The 19227-nt window shown below is 32.5% G+C and overlaps 1 protein-coding gene across 1 annotated transcript; it reads right to left on the minus strand.

The window, feature by feature from the left end:
- Window positions 1-11656: 11656 nt before the first annotated feature.
- LOC110031912 (glutamate-1-semialdehyde 2,1-aminomutase, chloroplastic-like) lies at window positions 11657-18364 on the minus strand. Its single transcript, XM_020735348.1, has 3 exons — window positions 18144-18364; window positions 13768-13941; window positions 11657-12893 (listed from the first exon to the last, which is right to left on the minus strand). Exons 1-3 carry the CDS (start codon window positions 18318-18320, stop codon window positions 11826-11828), a joined length of 1419 nt encoding a protein of 472 aa, XP_020591007.1. The 5' UTR covers window positions 18321-18364; the 3' UTR covers window positions 11657-11825.
- Between the last annotated feature and the right edge of the window lie 863 nt (window positions 18365-19227).

A 19227-nucleotide genomic window follows, 5' to 3' on the forward strand; every position in this document is an offset into this window, starting at 1 on the left:
ATTTGAGTTATTAAAAAATTTAGAAAAATAAAATAAAAATTATATATTTATTATGAAATACTAACACGATGATGACATCATATATGCTTAATATGTAATTTTTATTTTGTTTGTTGCATGTATTTTCATCATATTGTTTCATACTATGGATTTTCTCATTTTATTTTACATACGTGTCATACATATAAACTGTGATGTTGAGTATATTATAACTATTTGAAAATTTTAAGATTGTGTATTATGTGTACACAAGAAATGTTGACTACTATGATTCAGGTTGGCAGAGATATAATGTCCTACATATGAGGGTGAGCCGACTGACCTTCCTTTAAATGGGTAAGTGATGTAAACTCGTTACATGTTGAGAGTTATAAGGGGTGTATGCTATAGTATGAGTGACGACGGGCATGATTTGATGACTCCCATGTACAATGCCATCTGTCAAACTTTTCAGACAGTTTTTACTGACATATTATGATATGATATTATTCTTGCTTTACTATGATTAGTACAATGAACATCAAATATGATTAACCAAATCACCTAACTTGTATTGTGTATGTGTAATGACAATTATACTTGATAATATACATTTTTACAATGCTACTATTATGATTTGATATCATATTATGATTACAAGTCTTATAGTAAACACACACATGTTTAATGACCAACATAATTACTTGTTTAGCATACATGATTTAATTATGACAAAATCATGCAGATCCTATTTTCATGCATTGATTTCAGTTGTTGGTTTTGCGTAACCCACTGAGATGTTCGTTCACTTGTTGAATTTATATATTTTCAGGGAAGGTGAAGGCTCTAGTTAAGTGTGCTGGCAGTACTTGCCGGTAGAGTTATATTTTATATATGTTTTTGTATGATCATGATAAACTTGCATGTTTTATTGAAATTATTAGAAAATCATGATCAATAAGTGTGTGTGTGTGTGTGTGTGTGTCTAATTTTGATGTATATAAAAAATATATATATGATATCATGATCTTTAGTTTATTTTCATTCAATTATTAATAACTTGATGATTCTGTGTAATGAAATTAACAAGCAAAAGAAAATTGTTTTAAAAAGATCTTGGGCTAAATAATTTGTTGTGTACTCAATTTGGTATAATCTACTATTTTATAATGGTTATATCAGGTCTGGTTGTGAGAACAAGTACTCCCAAAGATAAATAAATAGAATTAGTAGATATTATGGTTCATAGATATATAAATATTATATGCATTAAAAAAACTAAATGAGTTCAAGAAAAGGCTAAGAAGATTGATTACTTAGGTTTTAAAACTTTGGTATTTAGACAGGAGCTGTGTTAAAGATGATGTAGGTGTAATTATAGATAAAATTTTGATAGATAATGTTGTAAAAATTAATAGAATTATAGCTCTAAAGGTTGTTATTGATACTAACTTTCTTAATATTATAAGTGTTTATGCTCCTCATATAAGTTTGGATATATGTTTAAAAGAAAATTTTTTAAATGATCTAGAAAAAATAATACAAATGATACCCCTTTAAGAAATAATTTTTATTAGAAAAAATTTAAATGGGCATGTTGGTCAAGAGTTAGAAGCTTTTTAGAAATATTCACAGTGGTTATGATTTTAGAGCCACTAATGAAAAAAATAGTCATATTAGATTTTATTTTAGCTTATGAACTTGTTATTGCTAATACTTCAGTTTAAAAACGAGATGAGCTTATTATCACTTATAATAATAGGTCTAATAAAACCCAAATTATTTTCTTATGAGAAACAGATCGTCAAAATTATAAACATTATAAGTTCATTTCCAATAAAAATTTAAGTACTCAATATCGTTTATTGATTGGAAGACAAAAAATATAATAAAATATTATGATAAAGTTAGATGAGGCCTTCAAAAAACACAAATAAAGTTATTTTTATAAATAAACTTTAAGCTTAAGATCTTAAGATTTGTGATGCTCTTGAAGAAACAAATATTATGTAAGATAAACTAACGAGTATTATTAAGTAAGTTACAAAAGATGTGTTCGTAGAATTAAAAGAAAAACATTTTATGAATAAAAAAAGTTAATGGTAGAATAATAATATACAAGAAAATATGAAGAATAAAAAGAATATTATAAAAATAGTTTAGATGTAAAAATTTGGATAATTGTGAAAAAAAATTATAAGGTTGTCAGTAGAAAGTATAACAAAATAATTTATGATGCTAAGAATTCTTTTTTTAATGATCTCTATAAAGTATTAGTATTAAAACCAGCTAAGCAAAGCGATAAAAAATTAAAGATTCAGTTAAAGTAAAAAATTAGTTCAAGTATAGTATTAATGATAAAAATTAAAAAGTGCTTTTTTTAGATGTTGATATTCAACATAGGTGAGTGAGATATTTTGATAAACTTCTCAATGAAGATTGTGAAGATATGATCGACTTTAATGATCTTAATATCAAAAATAATAACAAAATTTTTTTCTTCTACCATTGCATTAGTAAAATGAAAGTTGAGTGGGCTTTAAAGAAAATGAAGTACGAAAGAGTAGTAGGATCTCATGGTATTCCAATTTAAATATGGAAATATTTTGGAGATCTCAAAATTTCTTAGTTTATTAAATTTTTTAATAATATTTTAAAAACTAAAAATATGCCCGACGAGTAGAAAAAATGGTCTATTAATTCTAACAATAAAGGGAATGTACTAAAGTGTGTAAATTTTAGAGAAAACAAGTTAAATGCATCATTCATTGAAGTGATGGGAGAGAGTAATTGAACAAAGGTTACAACCAAATATAAAAATTTCTCCAAATTGTTTGGATTCATGTTAGGCAGTCTGCTATGGAAGTTATATGTTTATTGAAAGGTTCGATGAAGAAGTATAAAGAGAGTAAGGAATCTAAATATATATATATATATATATATATTTAATTATAATAAGTTTCCATGAGAAGTGCTTTGGATAGTTACATAATAGAAATGTGTTGATATTGCTTATATTCAAGTCATTAAAGATACTTATACTAGAGTTGTTATTTGTGTTCGAACACAAGAAAGATTGACGAAGTATTTTTGTATTCCAATTGGATTACATTAGGAATCGACTTTAAACCCATATCTCTTTTGCTTTATTTATGGATGTTCTTATTGAATATTTAAAGGTGGATGCATCTTGGTGTATGTTTTTTTCCTGATGATATCCTTCTTATGGACAAGACTAGAGAGAGTTCAAGAAAAATTGAATTATGGAAGTTAACTTTAGAGTCTAAAGGCTTTCATTAAGTAGATCTGAAATTTAATACTTGGAATGTAATTTTAGAAGTAATATATCTAGTAGTGGGGTTGTAAAAATGGTTAATAAAATTGGAGTAATGCATCTAGCCTATTATGTATCGAAAAAGTACCACTTAGACTAACTATAAAATCGCGGTGAGACCTGCAATGCTTTATGACATAGATAATAGACATGTAAAAGAGAAACGTAAAATCAAGTGTCGTTGAGATGAGAATGCTTAGGTGGATGAGTGGCTTTAGCTTTAGTGCAAAATACAAAATGAATATATCCATGCAAGAGTTAGAGTAGCACCAATGTCATACAAGATTAGAGAGTGCCACCTTAAATGTTACATTAAACATCAAACAAGGTTTGGTCAAATTAAACGTCAAACATTGGACTCAGTTAGGAGAGTAGATGTTTTGGATTTGACTAATTGAGAAAGATAAGGGTAGACACAAAAAGACGTGGGCATGTTGTACAATAAATTATCTTAATTTATTAGAATTAAATAAAAATATGATACTTAATAGAACAAAATGAAGAAAAATGATTCATGTAACAAACCCCATTTAGTGAAATAAAAACTTCTTGTTGTTGTTGTATTAATTAATATAACAGAGAATATTGACAAGTAGATCATGCTTAATTAAGTAATGATTGATTAATAAGTTTATCTTTTTCTTAGGAAAGGTGAGTCTAAAGAAATATGTGTGATTCAAATATGTATTCTCACTGTGAAAATTACACCCTCAATAATTATATCATGGGCAAGTGTGTAATAAGATTATTCTTGATAAATAATTAGTAATAAATAATAATTAGCTATTAATAAAATTAAATTAATTAGACTTAATAATTATATTATTAATATCTAATCTTATTTTTTAACAAAATAATATGCTTAGATCCTAAAATACAAAATAATTTCACAGATTTTAACCAATTGTAATATCCGTCAAAACAAGTTATTTTTAGGAGTAAATACCGCCAAATTTATTAACCATGGATTTATTAGATTTACTCAAATTGAAGACAAATAACCCTTAGAAATTAAGAAACAAGTATCTTACCCTAATACTCACGAAAAAATCTTACATACGGAGTTTGTAGGCAGCTCTGCGTTCGGACTCCAATAAAATCTTGCCACGTATACCTAATAGGGCCCACCTAAAAAATAAAGAAAAGGTTTTAATAACACCCCAATAACATCATAGTGTTATTTGTGTGGTCCTCCGGGCAGTGTTATTGACATTATTTACGGGTGTTATTGTGATGTTATTCGAGTTATTTTGTGGGGTTATTACAGTGTTGCTGCAGTGTTATTTGTGTGGTCCTTCGAGCGGTGTTATTGGCACTGATCACCAGTGTTATTGTGGTGTTATTTGAGTTGTTTTGCGGGGTTAGTGAAATAAAACTGCGATACCAGTAATATTGTGGTGTTATTGTGGTGTAATTGGAGTTGTTTTGCAATAAAACCACAATAAGCACATTTTCGTCATTTTTTAGGTGAGCACAGTCAGATTCACGTGGGACTTCTTCTTGTTGTTGTTGTATTAATTAATATAACAGATGATTAAGTAATGATTGATTAATAAGTTTATCTCTTTCTTAGGAAAGGTGAGTCCAAAGGGAAATATGCATGATTCGAATATTTATCCTCAGTGTGAAAATTACACCCTCAATAATTATATCACGGGCAAGTGTGTAATAAGATTATTACTTGATAAATAACTAGTAATAAATAATAATTAGTTATTAATAAAATTAAATTAATTAGACTTAATAATTATATTATTGATATCTAATCTTATTTTTTAAGAAAAAAATAAGCTTAGATCCTAAAATGCAAAATAATTTCACAGATTTTAACCAATTGTAATATTTGTCATAACAAGTAATTTTTAGGAGTAAAAACCGCCAAATTTATTAACCATCGATTTATAAGATTTAATCAAATTGAAAACAAATAACTCTTAGAAATTAACAAACAAGTATCTTACCCTAATACTCACAAAAAAATCTTACATACGAGAAATTATTGCGTACGGTGCGGTGTCCGATCCTGACCGTAGATCACGGTGATCTACGGTCAAGATTATTTCCGCTTTTTTTTTAAAAAAAAAAATTTAGGTGAGGCCCACCGAAAATATTGAGACCGTAGATCAGGTGATTTACGGTCCGGATCAGACACCGCACGTCTGATCCGTGTGGAATAATTTTTCCAACATACGGTCCGTAGACAGCTCTGCGTCCAAACTCCAATAAAATATTGCCACATATATCTAATTGGGCCCACCTCAAAAACAAAGAAAAGGTGTTAATAACACCCCAATAACACCACGGTGTTATCTGTGTGGTCCTCCGGGGGGTGTTATTGATATTATTTACGGGTGTTATTGCGGTGTTATTCGAGTTATTTTGCGAGGGTTATTGCAGTATTATTTGTGTGGTCCTTCGAGCGGTGTTATTGGCACTGATCACCAGTGTTATTGTGATGTTATTTAAGTTATTTTGCAGTGTTAGCGAAACGAAACTGAGGTACGGGTAATATTGTGGTGTAATTGGAATTGTTTAGCAATAACACCAAAATAAACACATTTTTGTCATTTTTTAGGTGAGCACAGTCAGATTCACGTGGCAAGATTTTATTGGAGCCGAACACAGAAACGCGTCCGGATTCTGTATGTGAGAATTTTTCAATACTCACACCTGAGTTTTATATTCAACCCGAGTGGTTAATATGAATAATTTGGTTGGATTTTATAATTTTGGAATATTTATATATATACCATTCAATTCTTATGTATTTACATATCTAATACCTAAATTTTAATTTTACACATATACCATCGTATTTAGGCATCAAAATGTATTTCACTTTTTAAAAATTAATGGTGATATGAACGTTGAGTAGAATCAGAATGGAAGTTTAGGTTTTAATATGTAAATCCATAAGAATTAGGTGATATGTATGTAAATGTCCTGTAGATTAAAAATAAATTGGTTATTTATTTATTAAATTTATTTAGATAAAATTGTACAACAATTAATTATTATATGTATTATAATATATAATATGGTATTATTTTTGTTATATCATATCATATATTAGTTTTATTATACATGCAACAAATGTTAACTATTATAAATTAAATTTTAAAGAAAATATTTAACAATTTAAATAAATCTTCTTGACACTCCATCAACAAAATTTATCATTTGGCATGATTCTCGAGACTTTTAACACGGAGTTCAAATCATTTTTTTGAGCAAGCAATATTCAAAAATCATCCAAAAGTCCAATTTCATCAAACTTAGAGTCAAACTGACTGACTTGATGAAAAGAAGCCAATGACACTAAAATTGATCCCATCTGAGTCAAATCAAGCCTTTTCAAGCCAAGAAACCATTTTTAGAAGCTTTGGATGATTAATTAGAGAGTCAAAGAAATTTCAAATTTGACAAGCTTATTGTCAAATCAAGCGTCTCGGTTAGACGAATCGAATGAGCTCTCAAGACCGCTCGATTCCAATATAATTAAAGCACCTAAATGTCCCTAAAACACCATTCAGTCAAGGGAATCGTTCTAGGTCATCCGAGGGAGTTTCAGATTCTTGTCTTATTTATAGGGGATAACACTCCCATATTCTATAAAAAGAGTCTTACTCCCTTCATGAAAAGGGAGGAAGAGCTAGACCTGGAGCCAGATTAGGAGAAGAAGGATCCAATTTCTAGAGCTATTCTAGATTGAAGAGTTGACGACTCTCGCAACTTTCGACCACCGTCAACGACCACTCACCGGCTGTCAACCTTAGTCGACCAACGTCTACTTGTCCCCATTGGTGGACACTATAGAGTAACAAGGTACATTGCAACAAAGCACTTTGCAGAGTAGTGCCGTGCTCTGCTGAGTAACAAAACACCTCATGGAGTAACGTAGTGCCTGAAACACTCTTCTATGGTGTACCCACCTCCACTAATAACTCCTAATAAAATTGTTCCCAACCATTCTGTGTATAAACATTATATTTGGAGAAACCTTAACTTTTTCCCGCCTGTAGGATAAGTATTTATACTCGCAAACTCATAGTGAATCATTTTGAATAGGCTAGACCTCTTCATTTTTTCCTTTTCTGGTTTTTTTCATGTACAAATTTCCTAGTGTGTCTTCCTGTTATTTTATCATCTGTGTGTGTGCTAAATCTCGGTGTAACACAAAGACATTAAATATCAATCTTTGGCCCTGAATTTAAATATCGGTGACACACCATAGTTGGATGTCATCTATGGGAAGAACAATCCCATCATCAAAGGGATCGTAGAATTTGCCGAATCACCACGAGACGCAATACTCATAACAACGAAGCATCCTGTTACAATGCCCACCATTCCAATGGACAATCACGGAGCTGGGGATGTCAAGTCGCTGCCTTTTCCCATGCTGAAGGATGTCATACTACTGGTTAAGGTGCATCGAACCCCTCTTTAGAAGAACGAGTGCACTGGATAGAGGAGTCTCAAATTGAGATTCTTTAGCTCCTACGTGAGGCTCAACAACCGATAACAACTAGATGGAACATACTTACCACAAGGTCAACAACCAACAGAAAATGCCTCACTTGAGAATACTCATATTGAGAACTTCCCCATGGCGTTGGGACTGTTCCCCTTCCATACAGCTAAACCAACCGATAATCATCTGACGCTCAGAGAAAACATGACCCAAATACATCTTGTGTCTCTCTTGACAGGGTAATGCACGACAAGCTATGACATTTGGTTTGAGAAGAGTTTCCTTTGAGAGATAGGGAACATTCCTTTGCTCATCATAAATTTCAAGTGTTCACCCTTGGCAGAGGTGATCCTTCAACAACCCATCTTGGTGGGCTTCAAGCTCCTAAACATTGAATCTTATGATAGAGTACCTTATGTATATGAACGCGTTGACCATTATCAAATTATTATGCACATCCAATGTGCTTCTGATGCACTTCTTAATCACAAATTTCCTACCACTCTCAAGAGTGAAGCTCGCACTCGGTTCCACTCCCTCTCATGAGGGACTATGCAAAACTTAAATGATCTTTCCTACCAACTTGTGGAGCATTTTATAACAAATAAAAGGATCATCAAAGATTTGTCTCTTCTTTTAGGAATTCATCAGAACGAGAGAGAATCACAAAAGCAGTACTTCCAAAGATTTTCCATTGAATCTTGTCAATTCTTAGTGATGCATCCCAAATTATTAAGAGGATTTTTTCTTGCAGGGCTCTGCTCAGTATCTTTCTACACAAAATTAATGTGAGAGATAGTTTGCTTTATGCTGACCACGTTGATCACGTTGAAGCACAAATCACTATAGATGAGACTATCAATGCACACAAGTATCAATTTAGTGACTTGGGGAAAGCGTTAGACTAATCCCGGGGATCCCGACCAAACCTCATGATGAAATAAGTATGAAACATAGAGGAATCATGATCTCCCTCCTCAGCCTCCGAACAAGCAACGTGAGCCTCAACCAGAGGAGTATATGTCATTCAACACATCCCGTGTCAATGTGTTAATGACCATTAAAGATGAAGAGACTATTAAGTGGTCTCACCCTTTGAACTTGAATCCAGGAAACAAATAATAGTACTGTCACTTCTACTGGAGTTGTGGTCACACAACTAAGGCATGTAATCAGCTCAAAGTGGGGACTGAAAGGTTAATATTCCTAAAAGAAACATGTCTGTCTAGATGACGCTCCCACTAGAAGACAACATACACAAAAACAATTGCAGGGGAACCATCAAATGGTTTGCGAAGTTGAAATAAAAGCTGGAGGTTCATTATTGTCCTTTAATAATTTTGACCTAGAAAGGGTCTACATCCCTCATCAAGACCCGCTCATCAAAAAACATAGAAATTGGCGAACCTTGCTATAATATAAGGAGAAATTTGATTGATAATGTTAGCTTTGTTGATGTTTCATTTTACTAAATGTCCCTTAGCTTGGAGTTGGCCAAAGAAAAATTTCAACTAGCATCTAGGCCATTGTACGAGTTCAATAACCAACCCGTGAGTGTCGAGGGAACCATTATTCTTCCTATCTTAATGGGAGAATTTCCTTGACATATGACTCACTCTTTCTAATTCATTACCGTTAATGTTCTGGTTCTTTTTAAACTCGGAGTCACTAAGTTATTTGTATATTGATTCTAAGTCACATAGTGATATGCTTGAATGCTTATATGAACTTTATAATGAATATTTAAAGAAGCATAAAACTGTTAATATTGATAAAAAAAATGATAAAGCAACATTTGAAATGCTAAGGGTGTGAAAAAGGACATAATAACTCCCAGTTGCTAACCGTTGCAACTGACACAGTGAAATTCAAGATCTCAAAAGATATTAACTAGTACTAAAAAAAGAAACTTGGTCACAAAATGTAAGCAGGGGCTCCTAAAAATGGGGAGAGAGTCTCATCCAAAGAAGTGTCATCGTATTGGATTTGGTTCTTTTTTAACTAGAAGTTGTCTGCTTGTCTGCGTGTCATATTATAATTATCTTTTTCAAATAACCCTCTTTCTTAAATCATTAACATGACTCGAAGAAGAGGAGGGATTGGAAAGAAACAACATACAATGAAACTAGAGAAACAAATTAAATTAAAAAGAACATGGAGAACTTATGTAAGATTATTCCCGTGCGATAAGTTAAGACTGTATTCCAAAATGAAATATGATCAAAACACATTGAAACACAAAATCCATGAAAAAGTACTCTACATAAGCAATTGGTATAACCAGAGAACCAAAATTATAATTTATTATGAGGTAAAGAGCAAATTCCAAAGAAATGTATCCCTTTGATTAATTACAACTTGAGAGATACCCAAGAAAACACACAATAATAGAAACCCTACTTACAATTTGTGATAACTAATGAAATAAGGATATCAAAGGAACATGATCATCCCACAACTTCCAAAACCTATACGGAGCTAAAAAGGAGAGGTTGAATCCCTTAAATCCTCAAATGGACGATGACCCGTCGACAAATGGGGCCTAGGAAATAACATAATGTTTCAAAGTCTACCAAACCATAAAGGCAAAGAGTGAATCATTGTATCCCAATCAAGCGACAACCTATTAGCAATATGGGCCCACGAGATGACGTCAATGAGGTATCAAAGGGAAGACTGTATTCAGAGGGGTTTACTAATGAAATGGGAAGGAAACCCTAATCTTGTAGAGATAGCTGGGTCAGGATTTCATAGACTCATCATCCCAAGCTATTAAGTCCTTGGTCTACCTGGTCGTGAAGGTAGTCAACCTAGCCCGATATGGGACCCCTTATCATGAACCCATGTGTTGTTTTGTACAAGAAAAATCCTTATAGCCCTAAAATCAAAGGAAAAAACATCTAATTCTTATGACCCTAATAGGTGAGATCTACAAAAGTAAGATTTATACCAATCAAAAAATGATAAGGATACCTCTAGAAAGAAGAGGAAAGAGGGATTCAGCTACAAAGTTTTAATACCACATAAAAAAAAATAGCACAATTTCTAAATCTTAAGAAGTGAGATGCACCTTTTTATCGATAGTTTTGTGACATTGAAGTGGTATAAATACAAATATCAAAGTTTAGGGGTTAGAAATGTAAATACATAAGAATAGCGTAGCATTATGTATAGGGTACAAATTAAAAAACATGCTACTTTGAGGTAGATTTTCTACTGCTGGAAGAGAATCAGGTCTTTACCCAGAAACCTTCTGTTTTTGGGTTTCACAAATCAGAAGTCTTCAATAGTTTTAGGAAAATTAGTACTTTATTTTATAAATCAAAGCTTTATTTGTCATTCAATCCATAGGAATTTGTATCCTTGCAGTAGATAGTTCCATGAAGTGCCTAAATAAGCCAATATTTCGAGTCCTCGAGTTTTATTTAGCCTAATCATACTTAATAAAAATCTTTGAAGTGCAGTGTATAATGTATATAGCTGTGTGGTTAGCAAACAAAATTTTAGGTAATTCAGAAGGCATTGTATCCATCAAAGAGCAAGTTCCATGATTTGCAACAATACAAGCTAATCTAAAAAAACTAAACTATAAGAAAAGAAGTTACGGACACAATTCTTATGTATTTACATATCTCACGCCTAAAGTTTCATATTTACACATATAACATTTTGATGCTTCAAAACTATGCATGAAAAAGTGTATTTCACTTTTAAAAATTGATAATAGTACTATTTTTGTGCTACATGTGTAAAAATGATAGCTTAGGCGTAAGATAAGTAAATACATAAGAATTTGTGCTATGTACGTAAATGTCCTCTAAAAAAAGAGCATGCCAAACAAGAAACAGCAACATTATTTCGATCGAAAATGAAAAACTACAATGTATGTACTCATTAAAAAAATAAAGAGGTTCTTAAAAGTGCAAAATTTCCAACAAATAAAACCTCATAGCAAAGTTTACTGAACACAAATAACCAAAGAAAAAATGAAAGGTAGAATGAACAACAGAATCAAGGTTTCAAAGCTACTAACCCAAATTATAAGCTCTGAAAAACTTTAATGGCAGCCTCAATAGTTTCTTCAATATCAGAAGAAGTATGAGCTATGCTTGTAAATCCTGCTTCAAACTGGGATGGAGCAAGATAAACACCTTCTTCCAGCATACCCCTGTGAAACCTCGCAAATTTTGTCGTGTCACTTTTTTTTGCATTTTCATAATTAAATACAGGCCCCTCTGTGAAGAAAAAACCAAACATTCCTCCTACATAGCCACCGGAGAGCTCGTGTCCCGCATCTCTACCGCCTTTCAGAATTCCTGAAATCAGCTTTCCGGTGATCTCATCCAAGTACTCGTAACACTCTGATTCTCGCAACCTTCTAAGGGTGTGAATTCCAGCAGTCATGGCTAATGGATTTCCACTTAAAGTTCCTGCCTGATACATCGGACCAGAAGGAGCCACCATCTCCATGATTTTCCTCTTCCCTCCATAAGCACCGACAGGTAAACCGCCGCCGATAATCTTCCCCAAAGTGGTTAAATCGGGAGTTACGCCGAAATACTCCTGAGCTCCACCGTAAGAAAGTCGGAATCCGGTCATGACTTCATCGAAGATGAGAAGAGAATCTTCTTCCTCTGTAATTTGGCGCAGGGCTTCCAGGAAACCGGGCTTCGGCGTGATGAATCCGGCATTTCCAACAACTGGTTCGATTATCACTGCAGCGATCTCGCCTTTATGGCTCTCAAAAAGATTCTTCACGGATTCGATGTCATTGTATGGAGCAGTTAGAGTATCTGCAGTAGCCGCCTTAGGGACGCCGGGGGAGTCAGGGAGGCCAAGGGTGGCGACACCGCTGCCGGCTTTGACGAGGAACGAGTCAGCATGACCATGATAGCAGCCCTCAAATTTTATGATTTTCGGACGGCCAGTGAAGGCACGGGCGAGACGCAGAGCACCCATGCATGCTTCGGTTCCGGAGTTAACAAACCGAACCATCTCGACACTGGGAACGGCAGAGATGACCATTTCCGCCAATGTGTTCTCCAAGATGCATGGAGCTCCAAAACTCGTGCCTTTTCTAACAGCTTCTATTAAGGCAGCATTAACCTGTATCAAGGATTTTAAAGAAAAGTAACCATTCTCGTCCACTGTAGTTGATTATTACCGTTGCAGTATCTTTTAGGAAGATTTATATACATTCCTATGAATTTACATATCTAACACCTAAACTTCCATTTTAACAAACACACCACCTTATCTATACATGAAAAAGGCATATTTCACATTTTTTAAGTTAAAATGGTGATATTTTTATGTTATGAAAAATTTGGGTTGTATAAATGTAATAGTTAAAATTTTGGTGATAAAAATACCTAAGATTTGGGTGGTATGTATGTAAATGCCCCAATCTTTTACTACTGGGAAACACATCAATTCTGGTTTTTGACAACAGCTAAATAATAGTGGGTGGTGCGGGGGAAAAAATAAACTAAAATACGAAATTTGTCAGAGTAAACAAAAATATTTAGCGCATGATCATATGAATGGAAAAATATAATCATTGGAGAACAGTTGTGAATCTCATTGAAATCAAAAGAAAGATAGTGTCAGTACACACTATAGAATATAAAAGCGTCATTTGCGTACATATACCACACAATATTTATGTATTTACATATCTAACAACTAAACTTTCATATTTATATACATAATAATCTAAATTTAATACCACATCAAAAAGATCACTACCGCTAATATTTTGAAAGTGAAGAACACAAGTTCATTCATATGTCCATGACACCAAAATCTTATAATTGTAAAGATCAAACTTTAGGTGTTAGATGTGAATAAACTTCCCAATATAAAAATGAACAAATAACATATCTAACCAATCATGCCAAGCAAAGCATATCTTTTCATGTAGAACAGAAATAAAGAGGACATAAAATTAAGAAGGAAAACGTGGAGTGTGGCGTGGCACCTTGTCATCAGCATGGCCAATGATAGCTGGCCCCCATGAGAGCACATAATCAATATACTCATTACCATCAACATCGCAAACTCGAGAGCCCTTCGCAGAATCGAAAACGATGGGCTGTCCCCCGACGGATTTAAAAGCACGTACTGGAGAATTCACACCTCCAGGCATCAACTCCTGGAATCATACCTCCATCAGAAATCCATAAAATAATCCATAAAATAAAAAAAACATTCGTAACAATTTCACAAAAGAGACATCAAGGAGCTTCTAATAAAAGTATTGATAATGATGCATGTCTAAAATCAGCTACTGTGAGGATGTACATAGCAAGATAAATGTCTTATGATGCACAGATATGCACATGGGGATATGGACACAACATGCATATGTGATAATTTTATTATTAAAAAACTAGAATATTGATACACTTTGGTCATGACATTATAATATAAATGTCATTTACATACTTACGATCTAATTCTTATGCCTAAAAATTTTTTAGGGCATTTGCATGCATACCATTGAATTCCTTACATATATAAAACCTAAACTTTAACTTTTACATTCATTTATACCACCAAAATCTTTCATATCACATTAAAAATACAACCATTTTAACTTTTACAAAATAAAAGATACATTTTCAAGCATAGATAAGGTGGCATGCATGAAAATTGAAGTTTAGGTGTTAGATATGTAAATACATATGAATTGTTTGGTGTGTATGTAAATCTTCCAATTTTTTTAGAAATTTTTAATTCATTAATTTTCGACAATTTTGTCCGTTTTTTAACATATTTTTTTATTCAGAATTTGTTTTTCGAGTCTGACATGTGTGTCGGAGCTATATCGGTGCCCGTGCCCTTGTCCGATGTGTGTTCAACACTGTATTGCTCCTTAATTAGAAGTGCATCTACATCACAGTAAATGCCTCTTGCGCCTAAAGTTGGATGTTGAAAAACAAGGCAAATTCAGATGTCTGCACTGCAAAGAAAATTTGGTTTTGTTGAGATACAACCACATATAACTAGCTTGCTTCTCAGTATACATTTTCAAGAAGTTTAGCATTCCTGATATATCGAGGACAACTTAGAAGACCTCATATGAGACACAAAACGTAGAAGTGGAAAGGTAATTGCAACCTCAAGAAGAAAAGAAACTTTAAAGAGAAATTATTCATAGCCGAATCCATCCAAGTGCGTCCAACACAATAATGAACTTCCTCATTAAAAGCAGAGTTCAATCCTTCAATATAACTTTGGTGCATTGACATACCACCCAATTCCTATGTATTTACATATCTAACCACTAAGCCCAAATCTTTCATATAACATAAAAAATGCACCATTTTATCTTTTAAAAAGTGAAATAAATTTTTTCATGCATAAATAAGGTGGCACATATATAAAAATTGAAGTTTAGAAGTTAGATATGTAAATACATATGAAATTGAGTGGCATGTATATAAGTATTCCTATAACTTTAAGCTATACGATAGCATAAGAATGGACTCTCGAGTTTCAAGTAATATAAAAGCATAATTTCACATCAAGCTATAAAGTGACTTGTTTCTTCTTTGGATCACCGCAAGAGCAGGCTAGGTTAGTATCGTTGTTAACAATCTTTATGAATTAAGTTCCAACCCCTTGATGAGCCACATTGTCGCTTATTTCCAATGGTTTAATTAGAGATAATATGACTTCATCTCCAACCCACAATATCTAAAGTATACAATCTCTTTATTCAATAGTTATTTCATTATTGTTATGCCTTAAATAATGTACTTACATTTTCCATCCATAAAGAAAGGAATTCCATAAAGCTTGAACAAAAGAGGAACTACTTAATTTAGGGAATTCAAGAAAGCGGAAAGGCAAACATATCAGACAAATTAAATTTTAATAAAAGTAACATCTTAGACATGCACATATGAAAACCTATTAATATTAAAAACTCTATTAAATTAAAAAAAAATTAAGTAAAGCAACTAAAAAGAAAATATAAATTCATCTTTCATGTTGTTCATCTCAACAGACACATTTGCATTTTTTATAACTATTGACTTGGAGCTTTGCATCGATTTTTACTTTAGTTGAAAAAAAAAAATTTACTCTGATAAATCATTCGGCTGATATTTGAAGCAAATCTGTGCATATTTGTTGTACTTCTTGTAGAAAAGTTCAAGAAACATTACAGGCAAGCATGCCTTGCTAGTGCACAAAATAGATTTGATATCCATCATTAGTAGTACAATTTCAACACTAATTATAACATTCAGCACAAGAATAACATTATAAATTGGAACTGTACACATGATGTTAATATGAATCCCAGAGAAAATTAAAAGAAAAAAAATCCAATAAATTGGTTAATGGTTCATTAGATAATTCAAGTTATACAACTTAGAAAACTAAACTAGTACCAAAACATTTTAGGATTTATAACTTGCAATATTTGTCTCAATTCTTAGTGTAATTTTACATGGTTTTTTTTTTAAGTATATGATTACTTAAGACATATAAGAAACTTTTAGGATTAAGATAAATCAATACCTTATCACCAGATTTGAATTCACATTCTCTAATTAAAATTTGTAGTAGACATATAATTGTAATAGGTAATAGCTTCATATGATACTTTCATGACATGCACGAAATCTCTTTAACGAAAAATAATCAGATCGTTTTAAGACTATTTGTGAAGAATTATGTATCCGCAGATTCAATAAGATAAATAAAATTTTAATTTTTATATTTAATGAAAGGCAATTGCCCCTAAAAAAATCTCTTCATATGTTTATGCAATCTTAGTTTCTCTATAAGGTTCTTTCTATATATTTATGAATAACATAACCAAAAATTAAAAAAAATTGGCATTCATCTCGCTATTCATCATAAGATAATATCAACAGAAAGTGTATCAGGAATTAAATCAGAGTTTCCTCAACTGCCTCACAAATTTTAGTCGTTATAAGTTGAAGAAAATTTTCCATATGTTGTCCAGACGCAGCCCTGAGTGTGGACTCCAGTAATATGCCGTCATGTGTACTGTATCGGGATCACCTAAAAAAATATTAAAGTAGAACTGTTGAGGTTATTGGAGTGGAACTGCAGATGTTATTGGAAGAGTTATTGAGGTATTAACTCAAATAACGCCGCAATAACCCCTAAAAAAACCCCACAATAACCCTCCAATAACCCTCGCGATAACCCCCAATAACCTTCGCGGTTCCATTTCAATAACCCCTTGCAATAACCCCCACAATAACCTCCACAATAAACCCCCCAATAACCTTCGCGGTTCTACTTCAATAACCCCCCTCCCCGCGCGCGCAATAAACCCTTCAATAAATTCCATGATTTCACTTTAATAACCCCCCAATGACCTCCGCGATGTAGCACACGTGGCGGCATATTACTGGAGTCCGAACACAGAGCTGCGTCCGGACTCGTATTGAAAATTTTCTCTATAAGTTGTTGGTTTTCACGAGTAGAGATAGATTTACATTAATGAAGGCTTTGTTTCAAAAATAAATCCATATTCAATTTCAGATTATTTTATAATATTTGCTAAACTTTAGGCTTAGATTCATGAGTATGTTCTATTGTAGATTTTACTGTAGATTCAATTTTAAGCTACACAACTCATGAATTTACATATCTAACACCCAAAAATTGATATTTACACTTACAACACTCTAGCCTCATAAACTTGGCACGGAAAGGTGTCTCTCACTTTTCAAAAGATAGTGATTGAGGTATTTTTGACGTGATGTTAAAGATATGAGTGGTACCCATGTAAATATGAATGTTTGAGTGTTGGATATGTAAATACATCAAAATTGTGTGGTATGTATGTATTTTCCCCTTTATGTTTTCAACTGTAGACTTTCAGCTTTGCATCAAAAGGTCGTCTTTGCACGAGAAACAAAAATTTCTATTTTTCATCAACCAAAAAAGGAAAAAAAAACATTTTTTTCACTCAATTCCTTACCAACCAAAATAATTGGTAAAATTAATTTCAAGTCAATCCTTCTAACATTTCTAATTTCTTCTTAATTTCCTTATTTTCAACTCCTAAAAACTAGAAACTGTCAAGAAAACAAACAAGGAATGATTTCACATAGAAACATAGAACAGAGCCGTAATAAACAAAAATTCAACCCAATTTCAACAAATTCCATAACTCCACCAAGGATCATCGCGAAGAATAAACCCTAAAACTGCTCCAAATCCGCATTTCAACCATCAATCCAACGACCATTCTAGTAAACGCAGTGTCTTTCCAGCAATTAAGACTGAATGGAAAAGAAGGGTGGAACGATCCTCTTTCCAACAAGTAATGATTTACATGGTTAGCTCGGGATGCATCAATACCTTGGCAGCTTCAAAGATCTCTTCGGACTTCTGCAGATTTAATCTCTTCCTCTCAACAGAGACGGCGCTTCTAATGACAGAGGAGGTCCGGCGAGGAAGCGGAGCAGAGGGCTTTGAGGACGGAGGTAAGGAGATGTTCGAACTCCAGCAGAGACCAGCACCCGAGACACTCGCCATTTCTTCCTCAAGCTCGCTCGCGAGCGAGGCTCCAATGTAGATTGAGGATAGTATTTAGATTAATATATAAGATGCAAAAGTATGGTATGGGATAGCCCACACAAGGAAGATCAAATGCTCATCATCTGAGGATCAAATACTTGATCGATTAAGTACAAATTCTTTTGAGTCAGTACCTGAAGCTGTTCAAATGAAGGTCATCCGAGCCAAAAACCAAGATCTATTGGGGCCAAGAGAAGGCATTAGCTCAATTCTCGTTCCAATGTAGGAGTCTCAAAAACTAAGATCTATTAAGCTCATGTTTACGCTCTATTCTTTGGATACGATTCACATTACAGATTCAAATTTAACAAACTAAAAAGTGGGATAAAAGTGAAAAAAAAAATTAACTCTTAGCTATGTGATAGGCAAAATATATAAAAATTATGATATGTATGCAGACTTCAAAAAAATAATGATAAAATTTTTATAGCATAATTTTTAAATATTTATATATCAAATGCCTAAATATTGATTTTTTTTTTTTTATTTACATGATTCTAATATTTAAAATGACAATAAAACTATCATCATTGTTAACTATTAATAATAAAAATATGTTTTTGCATGTATAAATAAAATATTATAATTATAAAAAAATATTATTTATGTATAAATATATAAATACATAGAAATTGTGTGGTATGTATGTAAATGTTTTTTTACTCATGGAGAGAAAAAAATGTTTAAATGTTATTTTAAAGTATAAAACATTTTTTTAATAATTATTATAAAAATAACTTATATCCTTCTTTAGGACAAATTGTAATTCGTACCTGAAATTTAATAATTGAGAGGAAACCCCAAAAACAAACATGATAAAATCTATGAAGTGGTTTTGTTCTGATTATTTTTCTTATGCTCTTGA

The sequence above is a fragment of the Phalaenopsis equestris genome, unplaced genomic scaffold, assembly GCF_001263595.1.
Source record: "Phalaenopsis equestris unplaced genomic scaffold, ASM126359v1 Scaffold000865, whole genome shotgun sequence".
Taxonomy (NCBI): domain Eukaryota; kingdom Viridiplantae; phylum Streptophyta; class Magnoliopsida; order Asparagales; family Orchidaceae; genus Phalaenopsis; species Phalaenopsis equestris.